Raw genomic sequence first — 24232 nt, 5'->3', positions numbered from 1 at the left:
CCGAGTCCCTTCACATAGTTCGTCTCCTTCCCTGGCTCTGCCCCATCTGCTGTAGTCAGCACCCCTTCCTGCTCGCCTGGAGCTGCTGGTTACACATTCTTCCTTCTGTTTATGCTCTTTCAAGTCGGGTCTCTGAGCACTCCTACCCACCTGATTCACCACATCTTTCCTGAGCTGGGTCTGCCCCGAGTTTGTGTTCTAAGAAAAGTGGGTGTTCAGCACTGTGGACTGGCTGATGGCGCAGAAAGAGACAGCTGAGTCCCTGGGCTCAGTAGACAGATTTCCAGGCCACAGGGTGAGTGTTTGGGAAACTGAGCTTTAATTCGCACATTGATCTCTTCTGCTTTCTCAAGAATTTCTTTGTTCTGAAAGTAGACCAAAAACTTGAGCTCTTCTTCCAGTTTCTGATGATACCAGAAAACACGAGTATTTCCTGTTATGGGGACACAATCTATCTTTGCTTTCTGTGCTTTTTCTTTGACCAGTTGTCCAGGACTCTGGGTGACCGCAGTGTCCACGGAGCCTGTGGAAGATGAGACAGAGAGTGGGGACCACACCCAGGAGGCAGCCTGGTACTGCAGGTGCAGGAGAGCATCCTGACCCTGGAACCCGAGTTCCCAGGGGGACCCTACCTGCTCCCCAGACACAAAGAGCCACACAGCAGAGAAGCGCTAGGCACATGGTTGGCTCAGGAAAAAGGCAGTGACTGGTGGCCACACTCATCCGCAGCCTCCTTGTGACAGGACAAAGTCACTTCCCATAGGCGTCAGGGTCCCCAGGTGCATGAGACTGACACATTGCAGGGGAAGTGGGAGGCAGGGGGAGCTGGTGACAACCAGGAGTGTGAATGTCAAGTGGCTTTTATCTTCCTTGTCCCTTTCTCTGCTCTTTTACTGTTTTTTTTTTATATATAATATCACTTACGCATCATTTATTTCTTTGTTTAACCTGTCAATTTGGCGCCACCCTCTTCCATCCTCCATCACAGAATGAGTGCTACAGCTTGGGCCATCGCTCATAGCCCTTACGTATAGAACCATGTAGTGGCTCCTTACACTAACAACTAAAATGTGGAATATACCAGATAATATTTATGACAATTATGCAGTGCATAAAGGGAAACAATAACGTGAGTACTCTTTCCTGAACCGCTCGGCTTAGGAAATAGGTGATCGCTGAGACTGTCAGCCTCTGTGTGATTCCTTCAGGTTTCATTGTTTGTTCTTCCCTATTCCTGGGAACCATAACTCTAAAGTTTCTATTCTCATTCACTTGTTTTTTGATTACTGGCTTTAGCACTTGGATAAAAATCTGTAAAGTATATATCATGTCATTTGGCATGTCTTTGAAATCTATCTAAAGGGGTCATTCCATTTATTTTTTTTTCTCACGTTTTCATCTTTTATTCCACACTGTGTGAAATTAAAATATTGATGCATATAATTTAAGGTAAGTGATTTTGACTAATATGTAGCATTTTATTCTCTCATTCAGCAGAGGTTTTCATCTATTCATGAATGGTATATAGTGCTTTTTTTCTATGTGTTTATTGTACTACAAACAGGACTGCATTTTTGTATATTTCTTTGCATACATAAATGTAAGATTTTCTGTCCAGTTGGCATTATAACCATCACTTAGGGTCACACTGTGAACTTTATATAATTTACAAAATGCTTTCCAAATTAACCAAGCCAAGAAACTCGACAGCAGTTCATGGGTGCTGTGAGATGTTCCACCTCTAGAACTCAGTTGGTGTTGAATGTGTTCTTAATTTCTTTCCCGTTTATTTGGTTAAAATGAATCTGATTGTGGTTTCAGTCTGCATTTTCCTGAAGACTATGTAGGTCAAAATATTTTTAATACTTATAGACCTCCAGGGTGTTCTGTAAACTGCCCTTTGCCCTGATTTCTTTTTGGTTGATTAGCTATTGTTTCTTTGTAGCAGTTCCTTATAGATTCCAGATATCAATCCTGTATTAAACGCAGTAGTGTGTGTTGCTCACATAACAGAGTCAGGAAAACAGTCCAGGCTTAGAGGAGCCCCAGGAGCAGCAGAAGCAGTGGCATCCTCATGTGCTGGTCTCACCACCCTGCTCTCAGGACAGGGGGACCCTGCTCTACACCCATCACTGCTCCACCCCTAGGGTGGGTGACAGGGTACATAATTGGCCAGTGCTTTCTGCTGCCACCTGGTGGTCACCTGTGCCAATGCTGCGGGATCCATTGCTCTTTGTACCTATCAGAGAACCACCCACTCCCTGCTGAAGGGGACCTTGGAAATGTCCTAATCAGACTCCTAATTTTACAGAAGACACACGGACCCTAGATATTTGAAAGGCCTTAAATGAGTGTTTTAGACTCATATAAGAAAAGGGGCATATGTCTGTGTGGTAAATGGCATTATGGCCAGTTCTTGACTTCTGTGTCTACCCTCAACGTTACCTAGTGTAACTGCTGACTGTTGGTTTTTCTATTTCGTAATGCAAACACCTGGCTTAAATTTGTACTTCTGGAGGCCATCTCCAAAAACCTATTGCCCGACACAGGGACTAGATAAAGAGCCGGGCAGCAAGCTGTTTCCCTCTCTCCCCTGCCCCCACCTCCAGGCGCCTTTGTTTTAGAGATCTTGGGTTGGTTTCAGTAACTGACCACTCTGGGCCACTTGCTTTTTCTCTCCCTGTGCTTCAAATTCCTGTTCTTGAGTTTTAAATTCAACAATATGGAGTGAGCCCATGAAACCCTAGGCCCCCAGTCTCTACCCCAATAAAAGCCAAAGCTCTGGCTTGGGCATGCTCTGTCTGTCTGCCTGCAACTGTACTTTGTGACCTCAGGTGTGCCATGTAATTTTCAGGGTACAGCAGCAGCCGCTTTGGGTGGCCCGTGGAGGTAGAAGAAAGGGGACAAGTTTGGGGACTTAGCATAGGAAAGCTCTGCCACCTGGTGGGAAAGCAGGGCTTGGGACATCTTTATGCACGGGGAGGAGGTGGCCATGCTTCACTGTGTCTCTACTGCTAGCACAGAGGTACAGCGCCGTCTGGTTCTTCTGGGTGGATGTCACGGTGAGAGGGAAGAATGCCTTCTTCTCGCGAGAGGCGCGGTAGCCTGCAGCTCCGTCTTCCGCCTGCACATCTTTTACAACTTGGGAGAAGAAGAGCCGTCTCAGACCTTGCCCTGGGTCCTGTCGGTACCAGTACATGGAGTCATAATCAAAGTCCTGTTCACATTCCAAGGTCACCTCTCGTCCTTCCTCACTGAGCACGTAATTTGGGATCTGCATCACTCCACCATCCACTGTGCCTATGTGAGAAAGAGAAAGGCTATGGAGACATGCCCATGAGGGTCCCCCTTGAAATGACCATGCACAAACCTGCCTTTGGATTTCCTGCTGTTACAGGGGTCGGGGAGGCTTAGATCTGGAGCATGGTCCCTTCCGGATGGGAATTTGCTTCCTGAACCCAGGACTCACCTGCTCCCAGGAGACAAAGGGCCATGCAGCAGAGGACCTGGTTGCTCATAGTGGGAAGGGGGTCCTCTTGTGGCACCAAGCACTTGCAGGATGACAACTGAGGCAAGGAACTTAGCTCTGGGGGGAAGCCCTTGGCTCTGTGTGTGGAATTTGCCAGAAGGCTAGAATGGATAGTGGAAAGGGATCCTGGAGATCTTCAAGACGGGCTCTCTAATTTTGCAGATGAGACAGAGCTGAGACCCAAATTATTTGCACCCTGTACCTTCTTGGGCCTCCCTCTCAACACTCTGCATTCCATCTGGCCTGCATGATGGAATGGACTTCCTAGAGTCCTCTTGGCTGAGTGGGCGGGCACCCAGCAGAGAGTCTCACTCTGATTGGCCCGTTGGCTTTGACCTTCCCAGTTGTGGTAATATTTGATCACTGCAGCAGCCCTGAAGACATTCCAGTGTGTCACACAAGAACATAGACTTCATCTCTGATCCCATCGTTGCCATGGAGACTGCTCTGCTCTAGATCCATCCTGCATTTGCACCCCAGCCCAGTTTCATTCGAGAACCTTCTCCCTGTGGCTGGTTTTCCTCTTATCATTCTTGTTCTCTTGATCAGGGGTAGTCAACCTTTTTATACCTACCGCCCACTTTTGTATCTCTATTAGTAGTAAAATTTTCTAACCATCCACCGGTTCCATAGTAATGGTGATTTATAAAGTAGGGAAGTAACTTTACTTGATAAAATTTATAAAGCAGAATTACAGCAAGTTAAAGCATATAATAATAATTACTTACCAAGTACTTTATGTCAGATTTTTGCTAAGTTTGGCAGAATAAATCTTTATAAAACAACTTACTATAGTTAAGTCTATCTTTTTATTTATACTTTAGTTGCTCTGCTACCGCTCACCATGAAAGCTGGAGCGCCCCCTAGTGGCTGGTAGGGACCAGGTTGACTACCACTGTCTTAGATGTTTCTCTGCATCAGTGCTCTATCAGAACTTGCAGTTGTGTGTTCCTTGGCTTTCATTTCTTTCCTGAGTTCAATCAAAAAGATTTTTTTGTTGTTGGTGTTGTTACTCCCTGTTTTCCCCATTTCTGTTCATAATTCTTGAATTTCTGGTCAGGTTGGTCATGTTATCTTCAACTGCTTGCTGGAATATATGTGTTTGGAGTGTAGGCTTGAATTTTTCTTTTGACACGTGACTGTTCTTTGGAGGAGCTAGTGAAAGGTGGTGTTTCTCTCTGCCCTCTGGATTTTATGTTCCTTTTGTTCATTTTCATGATGTTGGGGAGTTTACAATATACAGTACTCGGTTTAATGAGATCTTTTCCCATCGGTCTAGCGAAGTCCAGACACTTGAGTAAGTGTTGTCTTCATGGGACCGAGGGGGTGAGTCCTCTTATTTCATGGTGTCTTTTGTTTTACATCTACCTGCTCCTCTAGAGCAGAGAGGGGAGAGACCCGAGTGTGTAAAATAAATTCAGAAAATCAAACTCTGGAACCATGGCAGAGTCACGAGGTCTATGCCCCGTCCCGGTGAGGGTGGACTTGCTTGGTCTGAGTGCACTTGCGGTGACTCTGCGTCCGTCTGCCTTTGGAGCTCCTGAGACTGCTTTCATCCGAGCACAGGGAAAGAACCACTCTCTCTAGGTACCCAACAACTGTGAGTGGTGAGATTTAAAAAAAAATTCAATGGGATAACAAAAAACTTGAGATATGTTTCTCATGAACAATATTTGGGGGATAGGCCTGTCTCCTAAATTGCAAACAAATGTATCTAGCCCTATTTTCCCCTGCAGGAGGTAAAAATGTTTGCACACTGGACATGATCTGTCGGGTTAAATATTTATTGACCAACAGTTCTCCTTCCTTCATTTCATACTCTATTTCAAGTTCACACTGCATGCTTTAAATAGAGAATTTTATTGAAAAAGCAAGGTAAGCAAGCAAAGGAAATGTTTTCTTCATTTTCATATAAGGAAGTATGGTGCCAGGGGTTTATTTTTCTTTCTCAAACAGAGAGAGAGAGAGAGAGAGAGAGAAAGAGAAGAGAAAAACCCAGGTCTCTGTGACTCAGATGGTTGTGCTTTTTCTCCCACGGTGTACAGCCACTTACTCTTTCTGGAATAATTCTGGTCATCTTGTCTGGGGCCTGAGCAGGTGTGTACAGATGTCAGAACTAAAACCTCCTGTGACAAGATATCCCAGTGAAAGGAGTCTCAGTTCCTGAGCTCGGGCTGGGAGGGTCTGTGCACTTTCTACAGCCCTCCCCCATTCCCACCCTTTCTTGGCACAATGCCTCCCAGCTGCTTTGTCAGTTTATCAGACACCCTGTCCCCTCCCCCAGCAGGGCTGCCTCTGTGTCTGTCTGGGGCGGGGCCAGGGGGAGTTTCTGCCCTGGGAGGCTGTGGCTCTGAACTGGTGTGGACAAGGAGCTGGCGCAGAAATAGACTGCGGAGTCGCCGGGCTCCACCGCCTGGATCTTGAAGACGTTGGGTCCCTCTTTGGGAAATTCAGCAGAAAAGCGTTCTGCTGGCATCCCTGACTTGTCCAAAATTTCTGCTTCCCGGAGGTAAATCATGAATTTCAGCCCTTCCTCTGGGAGCTGCCGATACCAGTAAACATAAATGTGGCCTTTCACCGGGTTGCATGTCAGCGTTGCCTCCCGTCCTCTTGCCATGACCAGGTGTTTTGGGTTCTGGGTGACGCTGGCGCTGGTGGGACCTCAGAGGGGAGAAATGGGTGAGACAAAGTCCTCATCGCAGAGGAAGGTTGTAGCTTACAATGAAGCAAATAGTCCAAGGCAAGCCCAAATAGCCTTGACATTTCCTGTGTTCATTTAAAAATTCACATCAATTCTGCTTGTTGCTCCATCATGCAAATCATTTGTTTTATATAAATGCCAATACTTTTCAGAAAATCTCTGGGCAACACGGCGGACCAGAGCGTGTTGGGGACACAGCTAAGGAGCCCAATGAGACTGATCCCTGCACTCACCTGCCCCCAGGAGCCAGATGAACACCCAGCAGCGGAGTGTGCCGCCCATAACCGAGCTGGGCACGAGGGGAGAGATAGGCAGGCAGCCCAGGAGCCAGACCTCATAGCTGCCTCCCAGGAGGCGGGTCTTCCTGTGACGTCACCATTCCCAGTGGATCCTGTTGTCTTCAGAAGCGATCTCGTGCATTCCTTGAATGGTACATCTTGTTTTCCTAACTATACAAACAACCTGGCTTAGTAGGTGTTAGCATGGGGGCTTCTGTTGCGCAGGGGAAGCTGCGAGAGAGGAGCACCTTTATTACTGGTTCTTAGTTTATGAGCAATTCATATTCGCCACGTCCCTCTCCATGTTGTCTAACTTTTGCTTCTTTATTTTCCTTTCATCTGGCTCATTTTATTTTTCATTGTTTATGTTGCTGAGTGGAGGTAGTTACCAGATGTGACATCTGGGTTTACAGGGACGTGGTGGCCAGGATGGTGGGGGAAAATGAGAGGCAGGAAATGATCGGACTCACTCTCCTTCTTTCCACCTTCATCTCAGCTAAGCAATCATTTCGAGCATCTTGAAGAACATTATGTTATGGCTTATAATATATTTTCCTCATCTCTTGCTATTCTGTTTGCATGTTGAATGTAAGTACCTGTTTCAGAGAACAAACATGAGAAAAAGTACAAACTCTCCCTCTCCCCTCATGTCCTTGATTCTATCTATCAATATCTACCTGTAGTATTCTCTGTAATCGTGGCCGGGTTACTGATATTTGAGGGATCTTCCTTCCTTTCATTCTTCTGTTCTTCTTTCCTATCCTGTGGCATCAAATAAAATCACGTGAGCTCTGGCTGAATCGCTCAGTTGTTTAGAGCACTGTCCCAATGTACCAAGGTTGCGGGCTCAATGCCTGGTCAGGGCACACACAAGAATCAACCAATGAATGCATAAATAAGTGGAACGACAAATTGATGTTTCTCTCTCTGTCTCTTTCTCTCTCTAAAATCAATAAATGGAAAATAAAATTATATGGACACCCACTTGTTCTAGGCAGAGTGAAAAGAAGATTTAAAGGGGAACAAGGCACAGTCCCCTCCCCCCATGAGCATGAACAGGCCCCCTGGAGGAGGTGTAACTTGTACATCTAGATCCCTCCAGGCTCTGGGTAATAAATAAGATCATGTAAACCTTTAGTAACATATCTGAGTAATGGCCCAAGGCCTTGGCTTATTAACAGCAGGATCCTGAGGCCTCCCTCAAAGGCTCTCATGATTTTGGGGAGAATTCAGTAGGTTTCACCAAATGTATACTTCAATCAAAATGCAGCTGCCGTCCACGCTTGGAGGTGTTTTTCCTGGAGATGCTCCAAATTACTCACAAATGCTTCTAATGAAAATGTCATCATCAGGCACACATGCGTAGCCCAAAGAAACTTTTCCTAGATGCGGTTAGAGCCACTAATCCTCAGGCTACCAGGGCCATGTTGGAGCTGAGTTCACTGCTTAGGTTTCATAGGCACTCTGCTCATGTGCAGTCTAACCAAGCACCTTGCGAAGGGTTCCATCAGCTTCTGGATGGATACCAACCTTTTGTCTGCAGGCTCAAACCCAGTCAAAGGGGTCAGATAAGGTCAGATGCGGTGCCAACCATTTTTACTCTCTCCTGTTCATTACTGCATGCTCCAAAGCAAACCTCCCTCTAGACTTTGCTAAATCAAATGTGGTAATGAGGAGCTAAATCTCATGATTTTGATATTAAAAGACTAACTTGTAACTGTCCATATTCGATTGATGCAGAGTCAATCCATTACATGTGATGTGAAGTATTTGTATCTAAATGAGTATTTTTTTTACAATTACTATAAAAAATTAATAGGTTTGTAATCATAATTATAATATAAAATATTACAAATGTTTTTATTATGCATTTATCATATTATAATGTATTATTGTTGCAATGAATAAAATGTTTCCTTTATTTACGATTTTGTTTTCTTCAATTTATTTTTGTCCTCCTTTTCATTGTAAAAAAAGTTGGTCACCTTGTTAGTAATTATGCCAGGACAACAGGCCTGAGCCAGGGTGGCCATGATGAGCCTGAGCCTTTGAAGGCCTTACATGGATAACTTTCTGACATGTTCCCTTACTGCCACCTGGTGGCAGTGGGGGGGATTGTAGGAAATAAACCATTTTCTTCGATAAGATCCCATTCCACGTCAGTGTCAATGTTAAAACGTTCAGAAATGCTCTAGAACAGGCATCCCCAAACTACGACCCACGGGCCACATGCGGCCCCCTGAGGCCATTTATCAGGCCCCCGCTGCACTTCCAGAAGGGGCACCTCTTTCATTGGTGGTCAGTGAGAGGAGCACTGTATGTGGCGGCCCTCCAACAGTCTGAGGGACAGTGAACTGGCCTCCTGTGTAAAAAGTTTGGGGACCCCAGCTCGTCCCTTCCCACCAGACGTTCTCCGGATTGGTATTATCTGCATGTACAGTGATGCTCAGTTATGGCCAGAGGGCCATGGCCTGTTCTCCACAGCAACCCCTGGTGGTCATACAAGTGGGGAAAACAAAGATCTATCCCGAGTCAGAGAATCAGTCATGTTGGCCCTTGGAGACCAAATCGTGCAAATCTTTTATTTTAAAAATGAGAACACTTCTGAGTCCCCGAGAGGTGAGAGTAGTTGCTAATGTCTGACAGCAAGAAAACAAAAGCAACAAAAAGAAAACCCCCCCAAAAATAAAACAACAACAGCAGAAGCAGAGTTGATTAGAAGCAGGTTTCCTGACTTTGATTCTAGGGTCTGTAGCTGTGGAGCCTGCAAGAGAGAAAGAGGAGAGGGAGAGCTGAGTGAGACATTGCACAGGAAAGCCCAGGTTCCCGGGGCAGCTCGACGGGGACTTGAGGTTGGGTTTCCTGGAATAGTCCCTGCATCGGGGTTCCTTATCAACATGTTTTCTCCCTTCCCCTGGTAGGGTTGTGGTATCCGCACCCTCAAAGGCATCCCCATTTAATCCCTGCCCTTAAGGGGCTGCCTGTCTCGTGACGATGCATACCTGGGCTCAGAGGATGCTAACACACCTGTAGTAGTCAGCATCCGGTTCTTCTGCAAAGAACTCGTGGCCTCCGATGCGTACATCGATGGGGAAAGAGTTTGCAGGGGATATCTGTTTGAGATACAATCAGTAGGAATTCCTTAGTGTTTGAGTAACAGCAACCTCAGATATCTGGCCTCTGTACTGGAAAAGTATTTAGGGCAGGGGCTATGTTTATAAACTAGCCCTGAAGTCACAGACGGCCTGATGCTGCATTACTCTGTAGGAATTTCAGAGGCGTGCCCATCACAGTCATGGAAGGGATCATTTATGGTCTCACTCTCTTCCTGGTGACAGCTGGAGACAGACACCACAAGCAACCGGCTCCTTCCTTCTGTGGTAGGAAGATGAGGGGGGGCCTTTTCAATGTCTTCCTGGAGCCTGAGGGAGAAGAAGAAGCCAGCGAGAGAGCTGGCACCCTGGAGGGGACTGACCCAGCCTCACTGTACCAGTAGCATCGCACACAGACATATGGACCAGAGTCCCCCACCTCTGCGGGCTGGACCTTGAGGGTGAAATAGGTTCCGTTTGGTCTTCCAGCTGAGAATCGTTCGTGGACCCCCTCCCCCTCCACACTTGGCTTCTGTGTCTTGGTATTGGGAAGAAATCAGAAATTCCATGTCCAGCTGAGATTTTGTTGATACCAGTAAACAAAAATATGAGACCAGAAATGATCCCATCTCAGAGTCACCCCTTCTGTTATCCCATCTCTGTGACCTTGTGGCTGGAAGGCTGGCTGTCTACAGCGTCTGCGTGTTCTGTGGGAGAAGACAGAAACAACACAGAGTGAAGGGTAGCAAGGGGAAGTCTTCCACCCAAATTCCCATGCACTCCCGAGCTCAGCTGCCCCCGGGAGCCAGAGGATCACCTGGCCGAGGAGCCTGGTGTTTGTGGTATGGTCAGCGGCGGGAAGAGGCTTCCCCAGCGATGGTTCCTGATGCACAGCAGCAAAGAGTGTCCTTGGCCTTGCAAGGTAGGACCTGGTCATGACATCACATGCCTGGCAACACCCACAGCCCCAGGGCTCCTTCTACAGGAGAGGGAGAATCCTTGCTCCATGTGCTTGGCTGCATGTTTGTCACATGAAGAATGTCAACAGGCTCCAATCCATGCGACGGTCCTTAGGGAAGTTGAAGTTTAAGGAAAACAGAAGAGGAGGTGGAATCGGGAAAAAAGGTAAGGAATAGAAAGAACAAGAAGAAAATGGTTGCCTTTGCCTGATGGCTCAGTGAATAGAGTGTAATCCTGGCACACCTAATTCGTGGGTTCGGTCTGAGTCAAAGCACATATGAGAAGCAATCAGTGAGTGCACAACTAAATGGAACAACTAAGTGGGACAATGAGTTGATGCTTCTCTCTCTCAAATCAATGGAAAAAAATTTAAAAATAAGAAGAAAACAGTTGAGGACTACACTAGGGTTGCAATCTAAAGATGAGTGGCTGGTGGTGCAGAAACAAAAACAAAAGGGATCACCCCATTTTAACAGAGGTACTTTGAACTCTGTCTGCTCTATGCAATAGAATCACCTCCCTAGGTGGAATTAGTACCATAATGCCTCCTTTCACTTACGTTTGAAGTTGAATGAATTGTTCCTCATTACAGTTTGGATCACACACCTGAGGGTTTCTCCACATTGTCTGCCTCACATTTCAATTGGGCAATAGGTATTTTTGTCACTGTGAACACATTCATCTGTCTCTTACCTGAGTCCCACAGACACTAATTAGTGGCTTTGTAAGGTCTAAAGTTGTCACACTTAAAGTTGACGTGCTTTTTGCATTACCTAGATTTAATATCTTCAAAAGAAACTTACCAGAGTCTTCACGTGATTTGACATTATTTTTAAAACTAAGGATTTAACTGCCTCTCTAATTCTTTCTCTTTTTCCGAGGTTCCCTGGGTCCAGCAAATATGTTACTCATCCTTTATTCCTCACTTGTGGTAGACTCTGTTCTGACCCCTAATTAGAGAATGCCTCTCTGTGAAAACCTTGATTCATAAGTTCAAAGTAACAGGCCCAAAGCTTCCATGTTGTTCAAAATAATTTCACCCTCTTGGCTAATGTTAAGTTTTCCAAGAGCGTGTTTTTGAGTATAACAGGGTATTTTTTTTTCTCCGTTTTCTGGAGTTTTAATCAATCATGCACAAGAGAAAGTCAAGTTGGTCCTTCTCCCTGCCACTCGGGGGCTGAAATCTGAATCTACAACCTTCTACCTACTGTGAGATCTAAGAAATGGAGAAGGCAGTTAACAACAAGGAAGAAGATGGGGCCAAGAAGGTGGAAAAAGAGATGAGTTGTCAAACCAGCCGTGTGATGGTTCCAGGACTTCATTCCTCCTTGTTCTGCAGAAACTCCTGAGTTCTTGTTGTTGGTTCCCTGAGATAGACATTTAGCCTTACCACAGATCCCCCTTCGGCATAAGCTAGCCCTCATTAGTTCTCGTGACTTCTTTTCAGCCTCCTCCCTTACCTGCTTCCTAGTGCGGGCCCAGGATGAGTTTGTGCACGAAGGTTGGCTAATCTTTAACACTGTGGATCACTGCTGGCACAGAAGTACGTGGCTGAGTCTTGCAGCTCCGTGCCCTTGATCTCCAGGCTGCGGGGTGCGTCTTCAGGACACTCGGCTGAAAATCTCTCCTTGGGCATCTCTGTTTGTGAGACTTTTTTGAACTGAAAGGAAACCAAGAACTTGAACTCTTTTGTCAGGATCTGTTGGTACCAGTAAACATAGTTGCGTCCTTCTTCTGGGACACAATACATGTCCACATGCTGTCCTTTCCCTTTGATCAGGTGCCCTGGAGTCTGGGTGACTTCTGCATCGAGGGAGCCTGTGAGGAAAGCAGATGGAAGTTGGAGACTTAGTCCATGAGGGACTCTGAGGACATGAATGATAGGCACAGGGCAGGGAGCTGACAGTTTCAGAACAGGGACTTACCTGCACCCAGGAGGCAAAGGACCATGGAGCAGATGAGTACGGTGCACATGGTAGACTGAGGAAAAGAACAGGGTCAGGTGACTCAGGCTTCCTCAGCCCCTGTAAGCAGCAACTCTGTGACGTGGTCCTTTCATAGAATCTGCCAGTCTTTAAATGAAGGCACTTTTATCTTGTCACAGAGGAATCACTCCCATTGGTAACATCTTAAGCTTTGTTCATGGCATTCTCTCATTCTGGATATTCCTGTGAAACTATTCTCCTAAACATTAACATTATCGACTTACAAGAACCAAACCTTGCATTCGTTTCTCTGCTTGCATGATCTCTTGGAAGCACTTGACCATGTCCACGGTCCTGAAGTCCTGGCATTTCTCTTTCCCTCAGCTCCTTCACACCATTCGCAGGTAGGTGGCATGTTTCCTATCTAGTCTCCTTTTCTCTTCTTTATTTTTTAAATGCACTTTCCAGAACCTAAGTCCATCTATTAAATTTAGAATCCTGCTCTGAACAAGTAAAAAAATAAAAATAGAACATGTGAAACAACTATAATTAAGTCATTAGAAAAGTCAACCCACGTCTGTAATTCTTCTGTGGGGCCATGTCCACACACAGTGAGGGGGGGACAGAGGATGGAGAATTTACTGAGTTGAGGAGACAGAGGTTAAAAGATAGAGGGAAAAGAGGAGCTAGAATTTGTGAGGAAGACGACCAGAGAGGAGGAAGCTACAACCCCCTACACACACACACACACACCTTTAAAAGGACCAGAATGAATTTTTGTCTCAATAACATCTGTGTTGGCTGTTTAAAGAACATTTGAGAAGGACCACAGGAAAGTTTCCCCAGTGTCCCCGGAATGGCCATGCTTTAGTCATGGGATAGAATTAGGCTAGAGCAGGAGTAAGAAATTACAGCCCAGAGGGGGCCACCTGTTGATGTAAGTAGTTTTTTTGTGGTGGAGAGGGGGTGAGAAGCATTTCCAGAATGTCAGCATAAAGAGCTTTGCACACCCTCTTTCTACAGAGAAAAAACAAACTGCTGAACATTTAGAAACAGCCACTTAAAGCCTCTGACAACGGTTCAAAAGCACACAGTAAATGGAGAAACACTTAGTCAAGAAAATCCAATAAATCTCAGTACCGTAGCCAGAGTCTGGCTTCTGAGCACCACCAAGGGCCCCGCTCCCTGTGGACGTGTCTGGAACATCAGACCGGTCCGTTGCCCCAGGGAGGGGCAGCACTTTTCATCCCCACTGGCTCCATGGTATAAAAACTCCGTTCCTGTCAAACACAGCCCGATGTCTGGTTCCTTCTTCACCCTGCGCCCACTCATAGGCAGACCCTCTATTCCACAGACAATAGACTAAGAACAATTGCCCCAATTGGCCCCATTCTGGCTGACTTGTAGCGTAGAGATTTCCATGCTGAGAGGCGCAAGTCAAGAAAACCGGGGCAGACCTACCAGTCCACGCAGGGACCCGCTCCGAGAACAGGGAAATCGCTCCAAGAGAGGTGGGCCACCGTCCCTGCCCAGGGCTCTGAGCCATGGTCCAGAGTCCTGCCCATGGGGAAAGGCAGGCCCCGGGCATAGCGCGACCTGAACTTCAGGACCCGCCAGACCTTGCTGACCTTTTCTTACAACTGTAGTGCAACCGCATCCTCTTTTCCTTCCTTCTTTGCTTCTTTCCTCCTTTGTTTCCTTTCCTCCCTCCACCCAGGGGTCAGATCTGCATTGAGGGCTGATTCAGGCTCCCCCAGCCTCCACGGTTTCCTTCCCATTTTCTCTCACAGGCATTTTCTAACCCACGCTTGGCCTCTGCTTCTGGGAGGCGCGAACTAACACATGCAGACTGACGTCTAGGGATTTTAATGATCCCCTGATTTTAATGTATCTTCCGAAGCCCCACATCTGAGCCACTTACGTGGTTCATAGATTTACATCAAGCAGAGCAGCTCATCGCGTTGGAAATAAAACACGTTTTGGGCAATACGTGTGTCTTCAAACCTAGGACGAGTTTTCAGCAGTTCTGTCCTTATCCTGATTTGATAAGAAACCCGTGCTGTAGCCTCAGCATGCCTATGAGGGCAGGTTCTTCTCCTCAGGGGAGAGGTTTCATGGGAGCGGCCTGCCTCCTGCCCGGGCCTGCCCTTTAACCTATTGCTAAGTCTCTAACTTAGACTTTAAAAAAAGAAAAAAAAACTATTAAAATGTTCCTATTTTCCTACTGAAGGGAACAGAATGGGTGATTGATGTGATTCTGGGAAAACAGCACAAACTCAGTGTCAGACGAGTGGAACCACTTGTCCACTGTTGGCATAATGTCGGTGGTGTTTGTGGATTTATGCCCAACTTCCATCTGTGAAGGAGACAGGACAGCTGTAAACCCACTTCCTCTTGCTGTTGTGGGGGAACGGGAGGGGGGCTCTTGGATCTGGAAGCAGGTTTATGAGCAGAGGGTAGGTGCGGGTCGAGCTCTGTGCCCCTGCTGCTGGCACAGAGGTATACTGCGGAGTCCCCCAAGCCCGGGGAACGGATGCCCAGGGTACTGAAGGACACGTTGGCCCGGCTGGGCTGGAAGTTGTCCGAGGTGTCTGTTTCGTTGTTAAATTCCTGGTCGTAGTAGTGGAACAGCAGCTTGGGGGCTTGGCTCAGCTTCTGTTGGTACCAGTACATGGTGTCATGATTCAGGTCCTGAGAACAATTCATAGCTACTGGGTTTCCCATCCTGGTCACCTGGTATCTTGGGTTCTGAGTGACCATGGCACCCACGTGACCTGCAGAAAAAGAAGAAACATTTAAAGAGGAGTTGAGAGGGAGACCGATGTTGTGGCCGTTAAAGAAAGGCACAGAACTGAGCACGTGGTAGCTCTACCCAAAAATGTCCTCCTGGCCAGGACGCACCTGCTCCAAGGAGACAGAGGGCCACATAGTGGAGAAGCCTGGGCCCCATGGTGGGACCAGAGTGGGAATGGAACACCCGTCTCTTCCAGACCCTGCTCCCTGCGTTGAGGAGTGAGAGCTCCGAGAGTCCCTGGTCCCTGACAGGAGGTCTGCCTGTGATGACTGTGTCACTGTTGACATCATCAGGGCAGGGGTCACGTCGTGTGATATTGAGCCCAGGTTCCTTCTAGGCAGGGGCACCTGGGCTCGGCTGGATCAGGTATGAAGCAAATGTGATGTTTCCTTCTTTGTCCTTCTTCCTGGACCTGCCCCGGGTTCACCCAGACCTCTCCATCTCACTCCTGGTGACTTACATCCTACAAAGCAGTTCAGAGGTACCTTGGCATGTCGTAAACCTAGTGAGATCGTTTTTTTGTTTTGTTATTCGCGTCCTCCATGGAGAAAAGGTGCCCCACCCCAATTCAGAAGGCAAGCCCTGGGCCTCCTCTACTTAGATCCAGTGTTCCGAGTGTGCGAAGGAATTTTCTGCAACGTGGGGCTGTCCGTGACACCACCATGCCTCCTTGTGGCCAGTAGAAAAGTGTCTAGAGAATCACAATTCCTTTTCGATCAGAGGAGCGAGGCAGGCAAGAGTCCCACTGTGCTTTACATCAAGGAGGCACGCACACTTAAAAACCAGAAAAGAGGCCCTCGCTGGGTGGCTCAGTGAATAAAGCATCGACACATTGTGCCAGAGGTCGCAGGTTCAACTCCCAGTCAGGGCCCTTAGAGAAGCAATTGATGGGTACACAACTAAATGGACAGCGAAGTGAAACAATGACCTCCTCTCTCTCTCCCTTCCTTCCTCTCTCTTTCCATACAAAAATTAAAAAACAAAACAAAATAACAGAAGTGATCGATTGAGCTCTGGGCAAGGAGCCCTAGAAGTCTCCAGATCACACCTGTCTCACAAGTATTCTTGTAGTTCAAGACTTAATCCTGGCTCGTCCCCTCTTCTCCTCCTGCGAGGTGAAGCTCCGGAAGATGTCTGCTCAGGGCCGTGGGTTGCAAGGAGGGGGAGAGGGTGTGGTTTTACATGGGAGGGGCCTGGCTCTGAAGCACTGTGTCGGGGCTGCTGGCACAGAAATAAACCCTGGAGTCCTCGGGCCGTGCAGGCTGCACCTTCAGGGTGGAGAAGGTCCCCTCAGTCCGCTCAGCTGAGAAGCGATCATCGAGCATCCCTGACTTGTCCATCACCTCCTCTCTTAGGAAGCGAACCAGAAATGCCGTGTTTTTCCTGACAGCGCATTGGTACCAGAAAAGAGTCTCATGTCCAGAAATTGGGTCACATCTCAGAGTCACGGCCCTGTCCTCCTCCATGACCTGGTGGCTGGGGGACTGAGTGACTCCAGCTGATACGTGTCCTGTGGGAAAAGATGGGAACATGGAGTGCAGGGCCACAGTGACTTGGGCAAAGGCAACGTGGAGAGGTTCAAATTTCTAAGGACTCACTTGCTCCCAGGAGACAAAGGGACACTAAGCTGAGAAGCCTGCAAGCCATGACAGGGTCCAGATAAAAATAAGAACTCTTCCAGGTGGTGGGACGGGTAAGGATGAGTGAATATGAAAGCAAATCCCTGTCCCCTTGCCTTCATACGATGACATCACCATGGCAGCCAACGCCTGTCCTCTCAGGAGTGCCCTCTAGGGAAGGAGAAGAGTAGAAGAAACCCTGCAGTGTCTCTGAGGTTTGTCGCTTGAGGGATGGTGAAGGGACTGAGGCCAATAACACAGACCTGTGTCTGTGTTTAAATAGGTCTTATCCTCCTGCCTGTTCATGAAAAACTTGACCAAAGCAAACAGTGCCATTTACTTTCCTGCTTAGGATGACCAGGTCAATAGGTTATCGTCCTTTTAACAGACACCCAATAAATGTTTTTATTTAATTATGTTAATTAATTAAGATGGTACCTTGGGCTCTATGTTTTGATGAACCAGGCTGCTTCCTAGGATGAGTGACATGGTGTGCAGACAGCAGCAGCCAGTGGTGGCCACACTGAGCAGGCAGACCCCCCCGCCCAGTTAGGTTAGGAACAGAAAGCGTCCACATATTTATGAGGAGTTCAAAAACATCCAAACAGCAGCACAGCTGGATCAACCATGTTTCTCTTTTTCCTGTTTTTGGCACGTGTGTTATTGAAAATGAAAAAGTAAGACGTTATGTGTAAACTGAAATTATGAGTATGAGAAGTGACTGTCTAGGAATGTAAAATGGTACAGCCCTGCTGGAAAAAACAACTGGGCAGTGTCCTTAAAAAATAAGAAGACGCTTCCCATCCAGCCCAGTAATCTCACCCCGGGAGATAAATTTATCCTAGAGAAATGAGAAGTCCTGTCCACACGGAATCCTGCATACAAACGTTTACACATAGTCACATAACTTGTGATAATCAAAAATTAAAAGCATCCTAAATGTCCTGCAATTGGTGAGTGGCTAAACTGACGTGGGGACATCCATTCACGGATGCTACTCAGCACTAATAATAATAATAATAATAATTATAAAAAGAATTACTGATAAAGGTAGCAACTCAGACTAATCTCTAGGGCAATATGTTGAGTGGAAAAAAAAATCTCAAAAGATCACCTACTGTATGTGTCTGATTAGAAAACATTCTCAAAATGACATTATACATTTGAAGAATAGATTAGTGGTCCCCAGAGTTTAGTGATGGTGTGTGTGTGTGTGTGTGTGTGTGTGTGTGTGTGTGTGTGTATGGTTGGGGTGATTTTGTGGTGCTGCAATAGTTCTGCATCTTGATTGTGTCTCAATGTGTGATAGAAAAATGACTTAGAACTGCTCACATGCTTGGTGCCAATGTCAGCTTCCCGGTCTTGATATTTTAGTACAATTATGGAAGATGTAACCATTGGTGGAAACTGGATGAAGGGTACACGGGACCCTCTTGTTCCGCTTTGCAACTGCCAGTGAATCAACACCTATTTCAAAATGAAAAGTTAATAATAAAAAAAAAGAAACCTCTGAAAATGTGAATAAAAAAGTGTTTTGTGACAATTAGGAAGACAGTTATGGCAAACTTATGATGAGAAGGGTTAGGAGAGGTGGGAGAGGACTGAGCAGATCTGAGGCTGTAGCCATGGTACCGTTTAACCTCCTGTGGGAGCCAAGGCAGAGGGTACCAGCAGTCATTCACGGAAATAACCCAGCTCGGACACCGATCCAGGCACGATCCAGGCACGGTGGCTGCACAGTTTGAAGCTTACTTAATCACTTGAAAGTCCAGCGGGTGACATGAACCCTCAGCCTTAAACCCAGCCACCGTCTGTGAGCATTTGGGAGGAAGGCCAGGAGCCAGCCTTCATACCGGAAGTTTCCTAATGTGATATTTCCAGTGCATTCCGTTCTTGTCTTCCCTAGGGACAGCTAGAACACCAAGCTCGCGCCATGCTCTGATTGAGGGGAGCCCTGGAAAGACAGCCGGGGGTGGGGGGGGGGCGAGAAGGGGAAGCAGAAGGTTCCTGTGCAGGAAGGGGGTGACTCTGCAGCCCTGTGGCTGAGATGCTGGCACAGAGGTACACGGCCGAGTCCCCAGGTTCCGTGGACTGGATAGTGAGAGTGGAGAATGACTTGCTGTGCATCTGGGCTGAGAACCGCTCCTTGGGCATCCCTGCCGGAGCTCGACTGAGGAAGTAAATGATTAACTCCAGTCTCTGCCCCGAGGTCTGTCCATACCAGTAAAGGTTTTCATGTCCATGAATTGACTCACAACCCACAGTTACTTCTTGTCCTGCCTTTGTCATCTTGTACCTGGGTGTCGGGTGATTCCAGCATCCATGGGCTCTGTGGAAGCTGGCAGAGGTTGGAAATAGAGTAAGGAACAAAAATGAAATCAGAACTGGGAATATCTAAAAATGCAGATTCTTGGTTTCTGGGGACTCACCTACACCCAGGAGACAAAAGGTCACACAGCAGAGGAGCCTGGTGGCCATGGTGAGGTGGAGGCCCTTGTGGGCTTGAACACAGGGGTAGCGATTCAAGTTCCTCTGGTCTCCACAAGGTGGGGAGTATCTTGGCAGTGACATTGATCTCTGATGCTGCTCAAGGATCTCCTCCCAAAGGTGAGTGTTAATTCTCTACAGAAGATCGACTAAAACAGGTCATAACTCTCCTGCATGTGGCCCCAGCAGCAGGGGCTCTTGCTGGTGAGAAGTTCCAGTTGTCCCTCTGACCATTACCACCCCTTTCTGCTCTGACCTTTCCCCTCTCTTGTCTTCATATCGGAGAATTTTCTTTCTTTTCTCTTCCTTCCTTCCCTCCTTTCTCTGTTTCTCTCTTTCTCTTTCTCTTCCCTCTTTCTTTCTTTCTTTCTTTCTTTCTTTCTTTCTTTCTTTCTTTCTTTCTTTCTTTCTTTCTTTCTTTCTTTCTCTTTCTTTCTTTCTTTCTTTCTTTCTTTCTTTCTTTCTTTCTCTCTCTCTCATTCTTTCTTTCTTTCTCTTTCTTTCTTTCCTTCTTTCCCCTTCCTTCCTTCCTCCCTCCCTCCCTCCCTCCCTCCCTCCCTCCCTCCTTCCTTGCTGCACTGCCTCCCTCCCTTCCTTCCTTTCTTCCTTCCTTCCTTCCTTCCTTCCTTCCTTCCTTCCTTCCTTCCTTCCTTCCTTCCTTCCTTCCTTCCTTTTTAAAGATTTCCTATGACCTGCAGGAATTTTGGGAAGTGATATAATACAAATTACCTTGGTAATAAGCGAGACAAATTCATATAAAACATCACATGCCATTCTTCCAATAATCCCTCTTTGTTGAATTACCAGTAAGAAGAATTTTTTTTGTTTGTTTTTTTGTATTTTTCTGAAGCTGGAAACGGGGAGAAACAGTCAGACAGACTCCCGCATGCGCCCGACCGGGATCCACCCAGCATGCCCACCAGGGGCGACACTCTTCCCACCAGGGGCGATGCTCTGCCCCTCCGAGGCATAGCTCTATTTTGACCAGAGCCACTCTAGCACCTGGGGCAGAGGCCAAGGAGCCATCCCCAGCGCCCAGGCCATCTTTGCTCCAATGGAGCCTTGGATGCGGGAGGGGAAGAGAGAGACAGAGAGGAAGGAGGGGGGGTGGAGAAGCAAATGGGTGCTTCTCCTATGTGCCCTGGCCGGGAATCGAACCCGAGTCCCCCGCACGCCAGGCCGACACTCTACTGCTGAGCCAACCGGCCAGGGCAAAGTAAGAAGAATTTGATCTGTTACCTTTCATAGATTTCTTCTGCCTCGTATGAATTTATAGTAAAAAAAAATGGCATTGGTAAAGGACAAATGTTTTTGTTCTATCCAAGTCAAAATATCATCGATGCATTATCTTGTGATTTCTAAAATCTGACAAAATATATAAAGAGTTCTACAAGTCAGTAGGTGTAAATTTCTCTACATTTATTTGCCTGTGTCCTTTATTCATGTACATGTATTCACATAAATGGGATCATATATATATTTTTTTGAGCTTCATTATTTAGTTATTGAATGTTTCAAGGTTTTTGATACTTAATACAAAGACACCAACACAACAGGTCAGAGGAAATAGATTCTTTAAATATAAGCAAAGTATCCTATTAACCTGTACATGTACCTGTGCACACGTGGCAGGCCAATGCAATGCTCTTCAATGCATTTCAGAGAACTTCTGTTAGTGACGAGGCTGCATCCTAATCATTGCAGAAATGCTCTCGGTTGCTTCAGACGCTCATCTTTTCCATCCACACACTCTAAGAGGGAGCTGGATTTAACCAGGGTTGACATTATGGTATTTTAAAAATAATTTTATTGATTGATTTATAGAAATAGGGGAAGGAAGGGTGTTAGACAGAGAGAAAGAAACATCAATTTGTTGTTCTACTTATTTATACATTCATTGGTTACTTCTTGTAAGTGTCCTGCCTAGGGATCGAACTCACAACCTTGGTATATTGGGACAATACTCTAAGCAACTGAGCTACCCAACAAATGTGACATTATGGTTCTAAATCTTGAACCTGGTTTAGCCAATGTGAGCAGTAAGACCATAAACCTGTAAAAGCTATTTGCTACGTCAAGTGGGGTTCAGAGGCTAGAACCATTGTTGGAGGAAGGTGCTGATTTAGTGAGAAGGAGAGAAAGGGGAAGCAGGTAAGGAAACAAAATGACTAAAATAAAAATTTTGGAAGGAGATTCTGTTGTTTATACCATGACATGAAAATCATGGACGTGCATCTGAAAAAGACTGGAGGCATAAAAATAAATAAATAACTCATCAAGAAAGTAGGGTGATCAAGAAGCTGAGAAGCCAAACCCACAGATCCCTGTCCACATGGTGATGATGTCCCCAGTGACGGCAGGATCAGTAGTGGGGAGAAGAGTGACTGTGGGGAGAACAGGCGGTGAAGAAGTCAGGGCAGCCACAGAGGGGAGCATCCTAACGCCACATGTGTGAAGGGCTGGGCATCAAAGCCAGGGGGGAGGATGGTGATCTGGACACAGCAGGGAGGACCCAAGAGGGCAGAGAACGCTCTGAAACCGCACTCTTTAATTGATGATATTTTATGGCATAAACATAGTAGAAATTTTATTCTGTTTTCTTTCTTTATTTTTATTTATTGATTTTTTTAATTTATTCATTTTTAGAGAGGAGAGAGAGAGGGAGAGAGAGACAGAAAGAAAGAAGGGGAGTGGAGCTGGAAGCATCTACTCCCATATGTGCCTTGACCAGGCAAGCCCAGGGATTCGAACCGGCAACCTCAGCATTTCCAGGTCAATGCTTTATCCACTGCGCCACCACAGGTCAGGCTTATTCTGTTTTTATCTTTAAGGTCAGGGCTCCTGAATGGTCAAAAGTTGGACAATGAGACGTGGAAGCTGGCTGTATGACAGCACCCAGGAAAACGTGCATGGGGGGGAGAGTGAGGATTCTGTCATCAGCTCAGAGTGAGAGGAGCGTGGAAGGCTGAGGAGCCACCATCAGAAACTCCTACCCTTCCGACAGGGAGGCCAAGGCAGGAAGGTGGGAAGGTCCACAGCATGGGAAATTAAGGCTTATCTACCAGGGTTGGTGAGTGCAGAGCCTATGGACAACTTGTGAGGGATTCCTGGCGATCATTTCCTGCATTCTTTCTATTCAAGGTTTTCTCGGTTGATTCTTTATCATTTCTGTCCTAGTCATGCCCCACCCACGCATTTCTCTCGGTGTAAGAGGAGCAGAAAGACTCAGGACGTCGGGGGTGGGGGGAGGACAAGAAGGGGAAGTGGAGGGTTCCTGCGCAGGGAGGGGGGACTCTGCAGCGCTGTGGCTAAGATGCTGGCACAGAGGTACATGGCCGAGTCCCCAGGTTCCGTGGACTGGATCGTCAGAGTGGAGAATGACTTGTTGGGACTCTGGGCTGAGAACCGCTCCTTGGGCATCCCTACAGGAGCTTGACTGAGGAAATAAATGATTAACTCCGGTCCCTGCCCCGATGTCTGTCTGTTAACAGTAAAGGTTTTTATGTCCAGAAATTGGCTCACAACCCACAGTTACTTCTTGTCCTGCCTTTGTCACCTTGTACCTCGGTGTCTGGGTGACTCCAGCATCCGTGGGCTCTGTGGAAGCTGGCAGAGTTTGGAAATAGAGTAAGGAACAAAAATAAAATCAGAACTAGGAATATCTAAAAATGCAGATTCTTGGTTTCTGGGGACTCAACTACACCCAGGCGACAAAGGGTCACACAGCAGAGGAGCCTGGTGGCCATGGCGAGGCGGAGGCCCTTGTGGGCATGAACACAGGGGCAGGGGTTCAAGTTCCTCTGGTCTCCACAGGGTGGGGAGTATCTTGGCAGTGACAATGATCTCTGATGCTGCTCATAGGACCTCCTCCCAAAGGTGAGCGTTAACTCTCTCTAGAAGATTGACTAAAACAGGTCATAACTCTCCTGAATGTGGCCCCAGCAGCAGGGGCTCTTGCTGGTGAGAAGTTCCAGTTGTCCCTCTGACCATTACCACCCCTTCCTCCTCTCACCTTTCCCCTCTCTTGTCTCCATATCGGAGAATTTTCTACCTTTCTCTCTTCCTCCCTCCGTCCCTCCATCCCACCCTCCCTCCATCCATCCCTCCCTCTCTCTATTTCTTTCTTTCTTTCTTTATCTCTCTCCCTTTCCTTCCTTCCTTCCTTCCCTCCTTCCCTCCTTCCCTCCTTCCCTCCTTCCTTCCTTCCTTCCTTCCTTCCTTCCTTCCTTCCTTTCTTCCATCCTTCCTTCCTTCTCTCTCTCTCTCTTTCCTTCCTTCCTTCCTTCCTTCCTTCCTTCCTTCCTTCCTTCCTTCCTTCCTTCCTTCCTTCCTTCCTTCCTTCCTTCCTTTTTTCCTCTCTCTCTCTTTCTTTTTTTCTTTCTTTCTTTCTTTCTTTCTTTCTTTCTTTCTTTCTTTCTTTCTTTCTTTCTTTCTCTCTCTCTCTCTCTCTTTCTTTCTTTCTTTCTTTCTTTCTTTCTTTCTTTCTTAAGATCTACTATGATCTGCTGGAATTTTGGTGAGAAATATATTATAAATTACCTTGGTAATAAGCGAGACAAATTTATATAAAACATCACCTGCCATCTTTCCTCCAATCCCTCTTTGTTGAATTATCAGTAAGAAGAACTTGATCTATCACCTTTCATAGATTTCTTCTGCTTCATATAAATTTATAGTAAAAAATGGCATCAGTAAAAGACAAATGTTTTTGTTTTTATCCCAGTTGAAGTATCCTCGATGCATTGTCTTGTGATTTCTAAAATCTGACAAAATATATAAAGAGTTCTACAAGTCAGTAGGTGTAAATCTATCTCTATTTGTCTGCTTTCTGTATTCATACACACATT

General features: G+C 46.6%; 2 gene segments (V, D, J or C); both read right to left on the bottom strand.

Moving 5' to 3' along the window:
- Positions 1-2917: 2917 nt before the first annotated feature.
- On the bottom strand, positions 2918-3664 carry LOC136392220 (T cell receptor beta variable 19-like). The segment is given in 2 exon segments: positions 2918-3300; positions 3470-3664. Coding segments are annotated over 2 exon segments (432 nt in total).
- Positions 3665-16457: 12793 nt separating this feature from the next.
- LOC136392219 (T cell receptor beta variable 14-like) lies at positions 16458-22805 on the bottom strand. The segment is given in 2 exon segments: positions 16458-16789; positions 22679-22805. Coding segments are annotated over 2 exon segments (459 nt in total).
- Between the last annotated feature and the right edge of the window lie 1427 nt (positions 22806-24232).

Source organism: Saccopteryx leptura, chromosome 2 (genome assembly GCF_036850995.1).
Source record: "Saccopteryx leptura isolate mSacLep1 chromosome 2, mSacLep1_pri_phased_curated, whole genome shotgun sequence".
NCBI lineage: Eukaryota > Metazoa > Chordata > Mammalia > Chiroptera > Emballonuridae > Saccopteryx > Saccopteryx leptura.
Note: the sequence above shows the minus strand (reverse complement) of the source record. Positions and strands in the feature narration are given on the sequence as shown.